The sequence below is a fragment of the Meriones unguiculatus genome, chromosome 1, assembly GCF_030254825.1.
Source record: "Meriones unguiculatus strain TT.TT164.6M chromosome 1, Bangor_MerUng_6.1, whole genome shotgun sequence".
Classification (NCBI taxonomy): domain Eukaryota; kingdom Metazoa; phylum Chordata; class Mammalia; order Rodentia; family Muridae; genus Meriones; species Meriones unguiculatus.
In genome coordinates, this window is record NC_083349.1 from 107,612,501 (window position 1) to 107,628,292 (window position 15,792).

Below are 15,792 nucleotides of genomic sequence, written 5' to 3' on the forward strand. Positions count from 1 at the left end.
TTTCAGCTGGTGAACAGTGCCTGCCTACCTGGCCTGGTGAACTGGGCATTTGTCTGGGTTCTTCAGGAACACTTGTCGTATGATACCGGGGTTCATGAAGTCCACAAGATTGACCAGGGCTCTGGGTACCTAAAGAGAAGGCTGCAGGTGAGCAAGGGCTCCCAGGGTTTGGATAGAGGCTCCTTTTAGACTTTCAGCTCAGCTCATCCCTTGAGTTCAAGAGACAGGTCCACCCACCCAGGACTGCTCTGTAGAGTGCTGCAGCCCACGCATGATACAAATACACCAGTGGGTGGGGAATGCCCTGCACAGCTACGGCAGAGATGGTGCCTTCGGATGGTGACATGTGAAGGGCTCATCTCTGCTGAGCCATCATGTACTGAGCCAAAATACGGCGTGATAGGCAACTTGTTTGCCAGCTCATTGGTTCCTGACAAATTTCTGCCATCTTGACTTGGGCCAACTTCTGAGCAGACACAGGAGACTCAGTTTACCCAGCAGGGCACCTGCCAGTTAGAGTACTATTTCCCCAGGCATAGCAAGGGCAGTTTGCTGCAGTGGAGTAAAAGAAGTGAGGCCTGGTATAGGGGCTCCCTCAACACACACACACACTGTGGTTCAAAATGCAATGCCAAGCCTGGGTATCGACTAGCCGCTAACACCAACGGATGTTCTTTCTTCGTACCCAAAATCTCCGGAGCTCATTCCAAACAGAATGTAGCTGACTTGGGAATAAGACAGCAGCCTCTGGATAGGGGCAGAGCCCAAGCCCACCGGCTCCACCCTTCCTCTTTTCTCTCACCTGCATCTCCACCATACTGGATCTGTAACCAAGTTACAGAAAACTTTACCCACCTCCCTGTGCAGGATGTCCAAGGCATTGCGAAGATGGTCGAAAAAATTGGCTGCAGAGTACAGATTCTGGAAAGAGAAAGGGGGTGGGGGAGAAGGAGTTGTTGGTTTCAGTGAGGAGGAGGAAGGGGCGGTTGTGAGCTTCCCTTCTGGGTCCAACCCTGTGGATTTGTTTCCCTCTCACCACCATCTGTGAGTAAATCAGCATATCAGAATCTAAGCTGGATGTCGAACTTCACTGATGTTAGAGCTACAGGCCAGTTAGAAGACTGGAACCATTAACCACAGTGGAAAGTGGAGAAAGCTCTCCCAGATGCTTGGGGTCCATAATGTCTTCTCTTTCAGGAGTTGTAAGAAAGAGAAGCAGCAGCATATATGTGCTATCTAGTCCCTGACTACCTGGGACATGCGTATGGTACCAGTCACCACAAGGCCACCTATAAGGAGTATGCGTGCATGAACGTGTGCACGGGTTATGTGTACACGTGTGTAATGTGGTTGAATGCCCCCTCGGGTAAGTTGTAGGGTTCTGTCTTAGAGAAGATCCCCAAAGACCGATGGTCAAAGCCAGGATCAGGCCCAGACCATATCCCATTACCGAATCCGTGCAGAAGTCACACAAGTCACTGGCCCCAATCATCACCGTGATGACCTTCCAGTCTTGGCGGAAGTTCACTCTCTGTATCAGGAGGGAGGAAAACTGTCATCATTTCCGACAAACAAGCACAGCTCTAGGAAATCCAGTCAGCCCCTGTGACTTCCTTGTCCACTTGAAATAATTCAGTTGGAACCTCAGAGCTGATGGCATTTTCGAGGCTTATTTATAGACCAGGATCTTGGCAACAGGATGGAACCTCAAGGTCATGGTGACCAGCGACCATTTTCTCCCCATTGATGTAATATCCTCTAGAAGGCTTTAGACAGGGGCTTCCCTGTCTCAATGCCTTTACAACAGGGAGCTCGCTCAATTTCATGGCAGACCATTGCATTTGAGAAGGCCTTGGTTGGCTGGTTAACAACCGTTTATTTTACCAGTAACCATCAATCTGACTCACGTGGTCACTCTTCATCCTCTGAACCAGAGTCTGGACTTGGCTTGCAAGGTTCCTGAGGAGAGAGGGTCAGTTGTTCTGCTGAGGAAGTGTCCATCTTTGTCCTCTTACCCTACAGGGCCTACGCACAGGGCTTCCATGACGCTACACGAGCTGCAGGAACTCCAAGGCTCACAGGCCACAGGGATGACTATTTGAGAGACTGAGTAGCCCAAACTTAAAAGATCATTACAGAATGGTATTTATATGTGGCTGAACTACAACAGAGAGCAAGAGACAGGACACCCAACCCACACACCTTGTCAGGAAGAAGAGAACTGGGGGGAGGGAACAGAAAGGATGAATGAAATACATATTTAGAAATACATCTCAACGCATTCTAAATAAATATTTAGACATACTGCAGGAAATGGCCTTGTGAACAGCAGGTTGGGAGGTTACCCTTTGGGCTGTAGTCAAAGCGACTACGGATCTCACTTTATGCTCATGATCTCATAAGCTAAGAATCCATTTGCTTTCATTGTTCTGTTCCCAAGCAGGATTTCACTGCATAACCTAGGCTGGCTCGGGTCCTCCACCGCTTGGATTACAGGCGTGAGCCACTACAGCTGACTCATCACTTGCCTCTTTTGTGGAGCTGGGGTAGAGCAAGCAGTCGGTTGTGTGAAAGTTTAGAATGTTTCCCTTTCTCCCTAGCTGCCAGGAAGCTGAGGCTTTGATGCTTAGGTACAGTGATCATGAAAGTGTTCACATTAGCACAATCCCTTCTTGTTTGTCACAGTGGCTGTGATTCCCCACGTGGGCCTGCATACATGCTAGTCAATCATGTACACACGTATGTGCATACATACATGACCACTGTGTGTTACATGTGTAACTTGTTTTGTGATCCCCATTAGATGCCTCTTTCAGAAACAGATGGAGAGCAAATGATGACCCGTGCGTGCCTAGGATTCTAACTTACGGCTCTCAGTGTAAGGCTGAGTGATGGAGCCATAGCATGGTGGTCTCTTTGGGTAGGATAGTGGAAAGGTAGGTCACAAGCTTTCACAGAGCTCAGTAGACAGGTATTGGGGACATGCCTACCAACTAGAGGGTAAACAATGGGTGAAAGAACCATGGAGAGCAGGAAACTCAGGCTTCTGGGCCTCCGGGAGAAGAATTAGTGTCTCCTTGAGAGACCATCCCAGGAGGCTAGGCAGTTTGGCCTCAGCAGCCCCTGGACATCTCCGGTCTGTTTTCTGTTAGCTCCAGCCAGGGCTTGGGGGATGATGAAACTTTCCCAGAGGCGCCTTTTGGTAGGAAATCTTGACTTCCATGTTGTAGGCCTTCCCTGATCATATAGGTCAGGCCCTCCCTGTGAGGCTCTGCGGGAGAGACACTCGCTAGCACCATTATGTTAGGGTGAGCTTCAAGACTCGGCGATATTGCTCAGTCAGCTCAACTCTTAGATGGTAAGGTGTGTGAAAGCCTGACCACAGAGCTGGGTGACAACTGTAGGGACACGACTCCTCTCTATGTCCAAGGCCACTCTAAACTCCATGCTTTGGTTATGGGGGTACAGAAAAGAGCACCCTCAAAATAATTGCTGCAGGTGGGTGAAGTGACCCTTTCCAGGTCTCTATGGGGTGTCTGAGAAACTGACCACATGCCTCCCTTCCCCTCTCCACAGCCCCCCAAATGTCATACTCAGCTTTTGCCCTAGGGACAGCCTGGTTAAGGAATGCGTTTGTAGAATTGATGTCACCGGTGCCTACTGCATAGCCTGTGAGGTTTCCATTAAATTCCCGTAGGATATCTGGAAGAGGAAAGGTAGACACTAGCACATATGCCTGACAGAAACTAGGGTCTCTCTCAGTCGGGATGATGTGATGACATGACAGACAAGGTCGGAAGGGTCTCTCACTTATAGAAGTACTTTTCTCTGCCCAAATTATGGTGCAGTGAAAGGCCTCTATTAGATTTGCCCCAGCATTTCTTGGGCCAAATTGGAAAAACTCATGGCTTAGGAAGTTAGTGGCTTGCCCTAGGTCAGTGACTTTCAACCTTCCTAACGCCGTGACTCTTTAATACAGTTCCTCATGTTGTGGTGACCCCAACTATTATTATTATTTCGGTTTTTTGGGACAGGGTTTTCCTGTGTAACAGGACCCTGGCTGTCCTGGACTCATCTTGTAGACAAGGCTGGTCTTGCACTCATAGAGATCCGCCTGCTTCTGCCTCCCAAGTGCTGGGATTAAAGGCATGTGCCACCATGCCTGCCCGGCCATAAAATAATGTATTGCTACTGTTATAAATCATAGTGTAAGTATGTGATATGCAGGGTAGTCTTAGGCGACCCCTATGAAAGTGTCGCTCGACCCCCAAGGGGTCTCGATGCACAGGTTGAGAGCTGCTGCCCTCAAGAGGAAGCAGAATCTGAAGCCAGGTCTGCGGGCTGTCTGATTCCCATTCCACCCCCTCAGGCTGACTACTGGGGCCTCCTCTTCCACGTGAGGGCTAGTCTCTAAAAATGTGCCATCCTTTTCTAGAACAGTCCCACTGAAGCCCTTGGTATTTACTTACTGGGCAAGGTGGTCACGTTCTCCAGGGACTCGTCCCCACCAGCACTGTAGGGAGTGAGCAAGGCAGGGAAGGAGAGAAACCCAGTCAGTATATAAACTTTACCAAAGAGCAGTCCCCGCCCTTCTTAGAGTCTGAGGGACCCTGAGGTCATTCTAGATTCAGCAGTGCACTGTCCCCCCTTTCCTTCACCCACGTGGGGGCACTCTTAGCTGAGGATGCTGGGAACCCAGCACAGACTGCATGGTAGGCTTTGTTCTCTCTCCTGTCCCAAGCTTAGGAGTTAGCCATGGACATCTCCATGTGACAGTAGAAAACTGAGGTGCCAGGAGGTTAATTGCTAAGGGTAACTAAGACCCAGCTTGAGCTGGAAACCTTGGGAACACAGATAAGCCAATTCTGCCCAGTATCAGGTAGATTCTAATGGAAGATTCTGGGGACAGGAGGAAGCTTGCTGCCTTCCAATGGCCCGCCCTGTCTCATTTTATCTGGCCTAAGCACAAAACACACTGTATCTCCTTCCATGTGGTTAAAGGAGATGGATCTTAAAAAAAATAGATGCTCAGATATTCATTATTTCCTATTTGTTTTTCTTATGTGCCCCTTTGCTCAGTTCCAGCATGTCATCTCAGGCCAGGGGGCTCTGAGGAAACGGCCTCAGTTAGCATCTGCTAGAAGAGACCTCTCAAAGACGGCCAGGAATCAAAGTTGCTCTTCAGTCAAGGAATGCCTGGATTGTGTCCTACCAGGCTTGTCAAGGGCTTAAGCAAGGTGGAGACAAGGAAGCTGGGGCAAACTCCACCCTCCACACCACTCAGCTCTCTCCCCCACGGGATGATGTCTAGGCCTGTGGTCAGCCTTTTGGATTTTGTCATCACAGAGTCTTTTCCAGCTCTATGTGAAGGCCTCATAACCTTCTCTTACTGAGAGACAAACATGCAGAAGACAAACAGGATAATATGCACAAACACATACATTTATCATGCTCCATCTACTGTCATTTCTTAAAAGTACCTTGGTACTTAAAAAAATAAAAATAAAAAGATGGCGGCAGAGCGAAACCAGCACACGTTTTCAGCGCCATTTTAGAATGGGATGTCCAAGAGGATAAAAGGCAACTACACAAACACAGAGAAGTTAAAGTATTTAAGTCAATGTTGCGATCGGAACCATGCAAACATGAAAGGAGACATGCGCGTCAAACATCTAGTCTACGTTAGGCTCTTCAGCGAATGTTACCCAGGACACGTGAGGCTCAACTCTGCTCATCTGTTGTCCACTGTGTAGAAAGGCACAGGAGGTGTTTAGGAATGTGTGTTGAAAGAGTGTCAGAAATGTGGGATTGAAGACCTAATAAAACAAAACCAAGGAGATGCATTGTGCTTTGGGTAAGTAAATTTTATTTTGGTCCACGGAATACTCCCAAACAAGCCAGCAAATGTCTACCGAAGAAAAAAGCAGCAGCTTTCAACCTGTGGGCTGTGAACCCTTGGAGGATCTAATGACCATTTCACAGGGGGTCATCTAAGGCCACCGGAAAACACAGATATTTACATTGTGATTCATAACAGAAAATTACAGTTTTTCTGTATTAAAAATTACGAAAACAATTTTATGGTTGGGGGTCACCACAGAACAGGAGACTGTTATTAAAGGATCGCGGCATCAGGAAGGTTGAGATCCATTGCAAGAAAGCTCTCTGACAGACTCAGTGGTAAGCTAGCTGGCAATGAGGGCACCCACAGGGGCACAGGCTCAGAGGCCAAGGGACCTTGGAAACTGCCAAACCTCTACATGTCCTGCTCGCAATCACCCATCCCCCAGGAATCCCGGGGCCCCCAATCCTGTGACTATATGAGGTCCGTTGTTCCTACTGTTTCATTCTGAATTTTCCTGGAATCATTTAGAGGGCTCAGAAATTTGCTCTCCTCTGATCAGTCTACCTCATGGCCATTTCCCACGGGTGGTTAACAGATATCCCGAGGGAAGAAAATTCTAGAATCAAGGAAAGCCTGGATCAAACATAAAGCATGAAGATCTTCAATGCAGCACTTCTCAGAGCCCGTATTATGCTTGGATGCACATGAAGGAAACAGTAGGTAACGTTTTCCCTCACATACAGGAGAACTCCCCTCTCAGACAGCTAATATTCCACGAAACAACTCTGAGAAACGTCTGTGTGGTCTACCGCTGTCACTCAGACTAACCTGGAGCAGTCATTTCCCGCACAGGTGCGCTTGCGGGAAGCTACTCATTTAAGACAAATTAGGGTTTTTACTTAAAGTGGCAACAGTCATTGGCCACAGGTCCCTGGGATTATAACTAGAAAGTCCAGGCATTTCATTCCCAGGAAGTCTAGCGGAAGGCTGACTTTGTTTCTGGGTTGGGAGCCCCACTCTCAACTACCTTGAGGTTGTGCCAGTTACTTCCATTCCCAAGGGTGTTCCTCTGGATTCAACAGTTGTGTGTGCTTTCCCTCACGTGATGATGACGTCATGGCCTCCTTTAGCTGAGCCCAAGAGCAGCTGCTGCAACCCAGGCCTCCTCTGGATTGCAGTAAGTCCTGCTTTCTCCCCCTTCCCTCTGCTTTTCCAACCCCCCCCCCCTTTGCCCTCACAGCTTCGGTAACAGTCAGGAGAGTGCTGAGTAATGGCGGAGGTTCCGTTTTAGTTCCAGGGAGCCCTCAGGAGACCACTGACCTGGCTGAAGACTAGTGGGAATGTGGGGGCTCTGTGCTGAAAGACAGTTCCCTAGTTCTGGAAGGGGAGGTGGCCCTCGTATTGGAACTTCTTGGTGGGTGCCTACAAGCTCTGCAGTTCTGCCTCTCTCTTTCCTTGGGACACAGGGGCTTTGCTTAGCTCTGATGGCCCCACCTCGTTCCCTATCCTTGAAGTGAGTGCAGCCTGGAGAAGGAAGCAGGGACTGTGTCTGTGCTGACACTCTGCCCTCTCGTGGCAGTCTAGTTTTCCCAGATACATTCTTAACTGCTCACTAATTGCTTTGAAGCCAAACTTTATTAGGAAAGAAAGAAGCGTGACACAACTAACACTCAGATGCTCACCTGACACCCTTAGCCTGGGCTCCTCCCTATGTCAGAATCTGGGGTACCCTTTCTCACCCCTTCACTTGCCTAATAGCATGCTGGGCACCACTTTCTCTGGGAAGCCTTCCATCCTTGCTGGCAGGGCTGGTTCCTCTCCCCTCTCCCACCCTGTGGCACTCAGGAAACTTTAATTTCTAAAGAATACTAGCCAGGTGAGTATGCGGCCCCTCAGACACCCATCTCAGTTCTTACCCCTGTGCTGGCACACAGGAGTTGCTTGGGCTACCCACGGATTGCAACTTTGTCTCCATCATTTTCTCCGGAAGTGAGTATTGGGTCTTGGCCATTTTCTATATAGAGGTGTACACGTAAAGGTTCACAAGCAGAGGTGTGACTACAAAACAACATGAATACATACATGCAGACATACATAGTAGCACCAACGTGTGGACAAAGACATGCAAACGGACAGGTGGAGGCTCAAGGACTTGGTGCTTTTCGGGCACATTTCATGTTGGATTTGCTGACCCAGGAGTTTGGTTTACTTTTTCTGCATAATTTAAAAATAAGAGATCATTAACAGCAAATTATCTTCTCCATTCAGTCCATGTTCATAGTTTGCAGAAATACATAGCTGTTTCTCTGAAAGCCCTTTCTAGACCTGGTCCTTGCTATCTGGAATTTGATAGTTTATAGGAGCTAAACCCATGCCCCATATAGTGCACAGCTTCTGGCAATCCCAGAAGCTGGGAGATAGAGACAAGCAGGTCAAAGATTAGGGGTCACCCTCCCTAACATAGAGAGTTAAGGTCCACCCAGATTCCCTGAGACCCTGGCAACCAAAAAAAAAAAAAAAAAAAAAAAAAGTAAGAAAACAAACAAACAGGCTAATCCCTGTAGAAAAGGAGGTGAAAGACCAACATTACCTATATGACAGTCCTCGATACTGTGTGGCGACATCAGAGAGGTCACCTTCTTGGGAGCTGATTCCATTGCCAGCCTTTGAGAACATCAAATTCCACAGGAAAACCAACAAGTCAGAGAGAAAGTGGGAGCTATGAAAATAACATGGGTTCTGAAGACACGGCTCCCAGTACATGCAGGGTAGGAAGAATGTTATAAAGATTGGGAGGGAGGGGACCCAGTCTGCGACCCTCCTTCCCAGCTTTGCCCTCCCCCACTACAGATGCCCAGTTACTGAACTGAAGCTAAGCATGTCTTTCCACAGGAGAGGTTTGGGTCCCAACTGGGTTCATAGCTGTAAAGCCTGGAAGACTCTCAAGTGCTTTACAAATTGGAGTGATATTGATAATATTACCAGCAGTAAGGCCATGTCGGTCTTTATGGACATAGACGATACGTTTAGGCTGTAGCCACAGTGGTGGAGAGATCTCCAATAAAATCCTTCATTCTCCACCCTGCCCAAAGCTGAGGACCCGACCCAAGGCCTTGTGTTTGCTGTGCAAGCACCCTACCACTGAGCCAAATCCCCAATCCCCTCATCTCTATTTTTTTCCCTTTAGAGCCTCCAGGAAGGTGGTTATAAAACCCCAGCTGTGGTGCCAGAAGGTGGCACCCTGGGATGGCAGCATAGCCCAGCGTTGAAAGCCAGAGCAGACCCTTATGCACCACTGAAGGATAAAGCTGCCTTCTGCCCTGATATTGAGGAAACAGAAGAGGGTCTGGGCTGATCAAAAGACAGGGAGATGAGTACCTACACAGGCATGGTTAGGAGAATTGAGTCAAAATAACAAAGTTTTGTATAAATCAAAAAGTGCTGTTGCGTGTTCAAAACCCTTGCCAACTGAGAATACTTGGTTCATTTTTGAAAACAGTTTTTCTTGCACACCTACTTGATGAAGCAGATGTAAAAATCAGATTATTATCATTCTCTTGGACTGACAGAGCCGGGGCAGAAGAGTAAGAGATTGCAGAAGACGGGAGTGCAGGCTTTGGAGTTAGGAGGGCCCCACCATAGCCATGGCCTGCTTCTCCCACCCCGCCACACCCATGGCCCGCTTCTCCCACCCCCGCCACATCCATGGCCCGCTCCCACCCCAGGACTCAAAAGTCCTTACAGTCAGAGAGTCTCCCAGAGCTGCCACCACTTGGATATCTGCGGGTCTCAGAGCATGCACTGAAAGAGAAGCGACACGCTTGAGTCTGGGACAGGAGCCGAGGGTGCGTTCTACTGCTTTTGCTTCACGCCAACACCGAAAGCAAGACTGCATGTGTGTCTAGACCATGAGGAACCCAGGGGGCCCAAACTGTGTCAGCAGAAATTTCATACAAGGGTTTTCCCATGAGGGATATAAACAATCCTTAGGCTTGTGCCAGGCTGGAGGATAGAGAAATAGGTGGAAGAAATGCTGCAAGACATGAAGTAGGGATGGAGGAAGAGATGAGGCAGAGTTCCCCTTTAGTGCTGGTGTTCAGGTGAGAGGTCAGCTGTGTGGCCTGAGTGTCCAACCAGACAGGCACTGGCCTACTAGCCCCCTGAGAGCTGGGTTCTAGATTGCCCCAAGAATCTCAGATAGTCATGGATGGCCTTTCCCTACCCCCAAGTCCTTTTTGACGAGTCCAGGGAACTTTCTAGACCCTTCCTTACAGGCAGAGCTTGAGGATACTTTTCCATAGAGCTAAGCATTTCATTGGACTCCCTGGCCTCATCCACCTCTGGACTTCACTCTCCTGCAGGACTGGGCCAACCACGGGCAAGCAAGCTCCTGTGCCTTCTCTGTGCCCCTGCTTAGATTTTGAAAGCAGGAGGATGAGAAACAGTTCCTTGCACAGAATGCTTTGGCGTTTGCCAGGCATGATATTGTCAAAGGCCAAAGCTGAGTGAATAGCCCAGCTGGGATAGGGAGCAAGCACTGGTCAGAACTGTGTTGAGAGGTTAACTTATGAAGCCTTAGCAGATTGCTCAGGGGTATGTAAGCCTTTGTGGGTGGGTCCCAAGGGCTGTGGTGGTTTGAAAGAAAATGGCCCCTCCAGGCGCACAGGGAATGGAACTATTAGGAGGTATGACCTTGCTGAGTATGTGTGTCATTGTGTGTGGGGGGGGGGAGGGGGTATGGCTTTGAGGTCTCAGGAGCGCAAGCCAGGCCCAGTGTGGCTTTCTTTTCCTGCTGTATGCCGATCCAGATGTAGAACTCTCGCTCCTTTTCTAGTGCCATGTCTGCCTGCACACTGCCATGCTTCCCACCATGATAATAATGGATTAAACCTCTGAACTGCAAGCTTGCCCCCGTTAAATGCTTTCCTTTATAAGAGTTGCCATGGTCATGGTGTCTCTTCACAGCAATAGAAACCCTAGCTAAGACAGGAGCTTACCTGAGGTTGGTGGCGAGGCAGAAGGCGCTTTGTCCTTGCATAGCATCAAGGTTCCATAACCCTAAAAGCAAAGAGCCAATCCCAGAATCTCGTGGATAAGTGGGGCAGGCAGAGAAGCTGGGCGGGCATCAGATTCAACTCCTGGGCAGGAGCCTCCAGGGACACTGAAGTTGGCAGCCTTGGTGATTATGAGTATCTGCCAAGCTGAGATTTGTATCTAACTCTGACCTCTCAGCCCAAGACTCGGAGTGGTAACAAGTGACCCTCCCTACCCTCTGTCCTCTTCCTCAGCTGTGTGAGGGGTGGCTAGCTTGATTCTGCTCACCACCCCATGGAAGCTGTGGGTGGAGAGATGATTTTAGAAAAGGGAATGGACCCTCTGTGTCTGTCAGGAATTTCCGCCCATCTTCCCATCAGCAGGGGCTGCCCACCCCATTGCCCAGTGAACAAAGGGAAGAACCCTAGACACACACCTGGTTGCTGTTCTTGTACGTGCTCAGAAATGGCAAGGTCTGTGGGAAGAGGCAAGTGAACAATGGCAGGATTCACACCAGCCTAGACATCCCAGTGCCGCCATCAGAGCTTAGACTCCCCAGCAAGGCTGACCACCTTGTGCTCCTGTCCAGGATGCATCAGGGTCTTCTCTGCAACCTGAACCCAGCCCTAGAACTCAGATTTAACCCTTAAGTAGCTATAGGAATGCCTGTGTATTCTTTCCTGCACTCAGCGATTGGCTAAGGATATTGGGCCTTGTTTCTCCGCCCTGCCCCTTCCAACACCACCCCTGGCTTCCTTGCTGTCTGACACCCACTTTGCCTTATAGCATCCTGAGTTCCTTCTTGCTTAAGAAAAAGCAGACCTTCTCCACTGCGACTTTCCTTCCCTGGCCCAGGAGTTTCCAGTGAGAAGCCTGGTATTCTTCTGGGGAACCTTTTGGGGACCCAGTGGAAGTCATGGGACTGTGAATCTGACATTTTGAGAGTGAAAACTGGAGTCCTATTCTGCCTTTCCCTCCTGATAAGATCTGCTTTCCTAGCTCCAGTTTCCATCTTAGCACCCTGCCCTCCTCCACTCTCCATCCAGGCAGACATCTCTCTGATGCTCAGTTCCTTGCTCATCCCAATCGGTCATTAGCCAAGGGCTTCATGGAGACAGGTTATCTCTCTGTCTTGTTTGCCCTATAAAATCTCCTACCCTTTTCATGAGAGCCACCACAACCCTCTTGCCTGCCCAAAAGAGGGGTAGCTTGTCTAGACTTGTGTTGATGTCCTTGCCATTCACAGATGAGGAACACATGAGAGGGTTCGAGTCCCTGCAGGTCAACCATTACTCTCTGTTTAACCAAAGGGGATGATCTGGATTGTTAGCCTGGAATACTGATGGGGTGGGTGGGTAGGCAGAGAGGGGCTCAGAGGAAGGCATGGGCTGACATGACCTGAGTAGTCCAATGAGAGCTACACTCACAAAATGTTTTAGGAGAGTCCACTCTACCTGGTTTGGACACACGATAGGGGCCTTGTCTTCAAAATTTTGTTGTCTTGTCTTGTGGCCAACAGGTTCCAGCTAAACAAAGAAGAAGACATGGAATGAATAACAGGCAGACAAAGTGGACTGTCAAGATGGTGGGACAGGGTGGGTGGGTGGGTGGGCAGGAGGATGGGGATATAGGCAGATGGACCGGAAGAGAGGATTCTTACTCCACAGTTCTTACCATGTTTTTCCAGAGGGCAATGGCTGAGCGGGCATGAGCCTTGACGTTAAAGTGGAAACAGTCAGGGGCAAAGAAAGAGCTGTCAGGCAAGCCCTCCTAGTGACCAGGCAGAAAGGAAGGGGCAATTACAGAAAGTTCAGCTGCTCACCCTCCGGGGGCTCCCCTCATCCTCAGGGCATCATTTCTTTACCGGGGTCCGTGGCATGGCCACATTTTCAAAGAATGGCTGGAGAACCACAGTGAAATCATCCCTGGTGTCGTATCTCCTGCTCTCGATCAGTTTTTCAGTTTCTTTCTGCAGAAGGAGACAGAGTCAGGGGTTGATATGGCACAGGGAAACCAGTCTTGAGTCTTACCATCCACTTTCAACTGGCACGTGAGTTCCTTCCTGAAGGGGGAGGAGGAGATGGGGGAAATGGGGTTTGAGGAAGTGTGTTCTGCGATTTCATTCTCTAGCTTCATTCAAAGCTGCTGCCCTGTGGCCCGTCCCAGGCACAGTCCCTTGTAGTCACCACTCACTCAGTCATGGACAACTGACTCTGCCTGGTACCAACAAACCTCCGAGAGCCCCATACAGTGGCAAAACCCTCTCTCAGCTTACCTGATACTGTCTGTTCCTTTCAACAAGGGCGGCAAATTCTGCTGAGTTATCATCAAACTTCAGGACACAAGGACACAGGTTCCTGCCGATGAAAGCAAAGAGATGGGGCCCCGGCCCAAGGTCATCATCCTGAGGGGGTTGATGCCAAAAGCTCTGGCCTGAGACCCAATGTCTTTCTTTTAAGCTGAAGGCATCAAGTATCTAAGTCTGGGTCAAAGGAAGCCACAGCAAATGCCCATAACCTGAATTTACTCTTGGGAATAAAACCTTCCTCCTGCCATCTGTAGGAGTGGCTTTTTTATTTAGCTGAGTCACCCACATGGTGTGAAGATGTAGACACACCTCCTCCTTAGCAGCAATGGTGGCAACAGTAGCAATGAATGCCACTACACATTACAGGCTGACGGTGCCAAGCATCACGTACTAATATGTTTAAATCCCTTTGCCACCCCAGAGGTTATTACTGTCCTCATTTTACAGGTGAGAAATCTGAAGCTGGCACACTCTATGTCATCCTACTTGTTTTGGTGGCCAAGGAAGAGAATCATGAGTTTGGAGCCAGTCTGGGTAGCTGAGCAAGATACTATCTTAACGTAAAAAACAGAAAGGGAGTTGGGGGTGTGACTCAGGTGGTAAGGTGTCTGTCTAGCAAACCCTTGGGTTCTATCCGAAACATTAAAAAAGCTGGGTGTGGTAGCCCCTGCCTGTAATCCAGGTGCTCTGGGAGGTAGAGGCAGGAGAATCACAAGTGCAATTTTAAGTCATTCTCAGCTATAGAGCAGGTCTGAAGCCAGTCTGGGCTTCCCTAAAAAAAGTCAGAGGGGCCAGGGATACAGTTCAGTGGTCGCAGCCTTCCCTAGCACGTGCAAGTCCCTGAGTTCACAAGGAGGTCGAGGAGAGGTGATGACCAAGCCTCAGTGGTTAAGTACTTTCTCAAGGTCATGTTGATGGGAGCATCTCAGTGGCTGAATCAAACTGCTCTGTCAGTCCGCAGGGCAGTGCCGCCCTGGTTTACCACCCGGCCACTCTGGCCTTTCAGCCTGGGGGATGAGGTGACAATAGCCCAGGTGGCTCAGCGCAGGTGTAGCACAATGGAGGAAGCTTGCCCACAGAGACAGAACAGCATAGAGGCGGAGCCACCAGGTGAGGAAGCTCTTGATTCCATCAACACTGACACTCATCTTCAAATGGCCTTGGCCAGTGCCTTCTCCGAACTCCTGGTTCTAGTGGCCTTCAAACCTCCGCAGTGAGCAGGAGGCTTTGGGCGGATCTGTTCTCAAGCGGAATGAATATACCGACCCCCCTGCATGTCCCAGGGACTGGAGAAAGCGGGATGCAGCAGATGAGTCAGCAGTTGGAGATAGCATGCCTGACACCAGCTGTGTTAGTAGACCTCAAGTCACTGACAGGCAGCCTGTTTCTGCTCACGGTATCCCGAGCCTTCTCTGGGGAACCTGTGCAGTCTGCCCATACTCCCCTAGGGAACGTTTTGGCATAGTTCTCCAGGGATCAGCCAGTATACCCCCTTAATTTCCAAGAACAAGGCGAGCCCTTGTGAATTATTCACTCAGTCTGCAGACAGCCCCAGAGCCCCTACGCTCTGCTGGCGGTGACTCAGTGCTCACAGGCTGCAGAGGATAATCACCAAGCTGCCTGCCGGTGACTAACGGCTGCGTGGTCTGTGCAGGGGTGTGGCGGGGGCTTGCACAGAGCTAGAGGGCAGGGAGGAAGGTTGGCCCAGCCACCGAGACCTGGGCAAATGGTGCTCGGGGGGTGGGGGTGGGAAGGTTGCCGGGTGGGGGTGGATTTCAGGGCAGAATCTGTGGGAAAGGTCATGCTTCAGTAAGAAGCTGGAGAGGAGGGCTGTCTTTGGTTGGTTCTGGAGGCCGAACTCTGAGACCAGCCTCCTGGGGGCACCCCTCTAGGGACCAGGATGACTCTGTTCTCGGAGAGGAGATTCTCCCCCTGGACCCTGCTGATTCTGATTTCACGTCTTTGTTTCCCACAGAGTGACAGTAGCCCTGTATTTGTCCCACCTGGGGCACACACGTGCCAGTCAGAAACACCGTCTGTCCTGGGGACCAGCCTCTGGGAGGTGGTCACCATGCTCTGGACGTGTTGTGAGATAGGTCTTAGCAGGGGGCTGATGACCTGACCAAATTTCTAACACCCTGTTTCCCTTCCTTCATGAAGGGGTCCTGCGGCTGACATGGCAACACAAACAGGAAGAGATCCCACATGTATTCTTTCAGGGAGATTATATGTGTGTGTGTGTGTGTGTGTGTGTGTGTGTGTGTGTGTGTGTGTGTGTGTGTTTAAGTATCCTGAGCTGTCCCCCAGGGAGACCAGTTCAGGTTAAAATGTGGGGTGGTTCCAACAGCCCTCACACTCCACCCTATGGGGGTTCCTAAAGAATCTGCTAAGGTCCAAAGCCCTTTCAGAAACACCAGTGGATGAAGTTCCCGCCAGACCTGAGGATCAGCCGTGGGCAGCTGACTTGAGTTTCTTTGTACAGTTCCCTCAGGGCGATGATCTCAATCATTTCCACCATGTTCACAAAGGTCCGGGGAAGCTGCAGAAACAGAAGCAGTCACCGAGACAACACGGTAGTACAGGCATCAGCTTCTGACGGGGGGGG

General features: G+C 49.9%; 1 protein-coding gene across 2 annotated transcripts in view; it reads right to left on the reverse strand.

Annotated features, from left to right (window-relative positions):
* The window catches only part of Plb1 (phospholipase B1), a 137,415-nt gene that overhangs the window by 35,567 nt on the left and 86,056 nt on the right, over positions 1 to 15,792 (reverse strand). For both annotated transcript variants that reach the window (XR_009584651.1, XM_060364727.1), the window contains exons 27-41: positions 15,626 to 15,726; positions 13,155 to 13,236; positions 12,744 to 12,848; positions 12,554 to 12,649; positions 12,334 to 12,405; positions 11,316 to 11,354; positions 10,843 to 10,903; positions 9,588 to 9,646; positions 8,436 to 8,509; positions 4,470 to 4,513; positions 3,594 to 3,702; positions 1,908 to 1,959; positions 1,451 to 1,531; positions 856 to 921; positions 29 to 129 (exon numbers count right to left, since the gene is read on the reverse strand). Coding sequence is in view for 1 of the 2 variants with exons in the window: in XM_060364727.1 (XP_060220710.1) it covers positions 29 to 129; positions 856 to 921; positions 1,451 to 1,531; positions 1,908 to 1,959; positions 3,594 to 3,702; positions 4,470 to 4,513; positions 8,436 to 8,509; positions 9,588 to 9,646; positions 10,843 to 10,903; positions 11,316 to 11,354; positions 12,334 to 12,405; positions 12,554 to 12,649; positions 12,744 to 12,848; positions 13,155 to 13,236; positions 15,626 to 15,726 (1,142 nt within the window). In the remaining variant the exon portion in view is untranslated. The remainder of the gene's footprint in view (positions 1 to 28; positions 130 to 855; positions 922 to 1,450; positions 1,532 to 1,907; positions 1,960 to 3,593; positions 3,703 to 4,469; positions 4,514 to 8,435; positions 8,510 to 9,587; positions 9,647 to 10,842; positions 10,904 to 11,315; positions 11,355 to 12,333; positions 12,406 to 12,553; positions 12,650 to 12,743; positions 12,849 to 13,154; positions 13,237 to 15,625; positions 15,727 to 15,792) is intronic.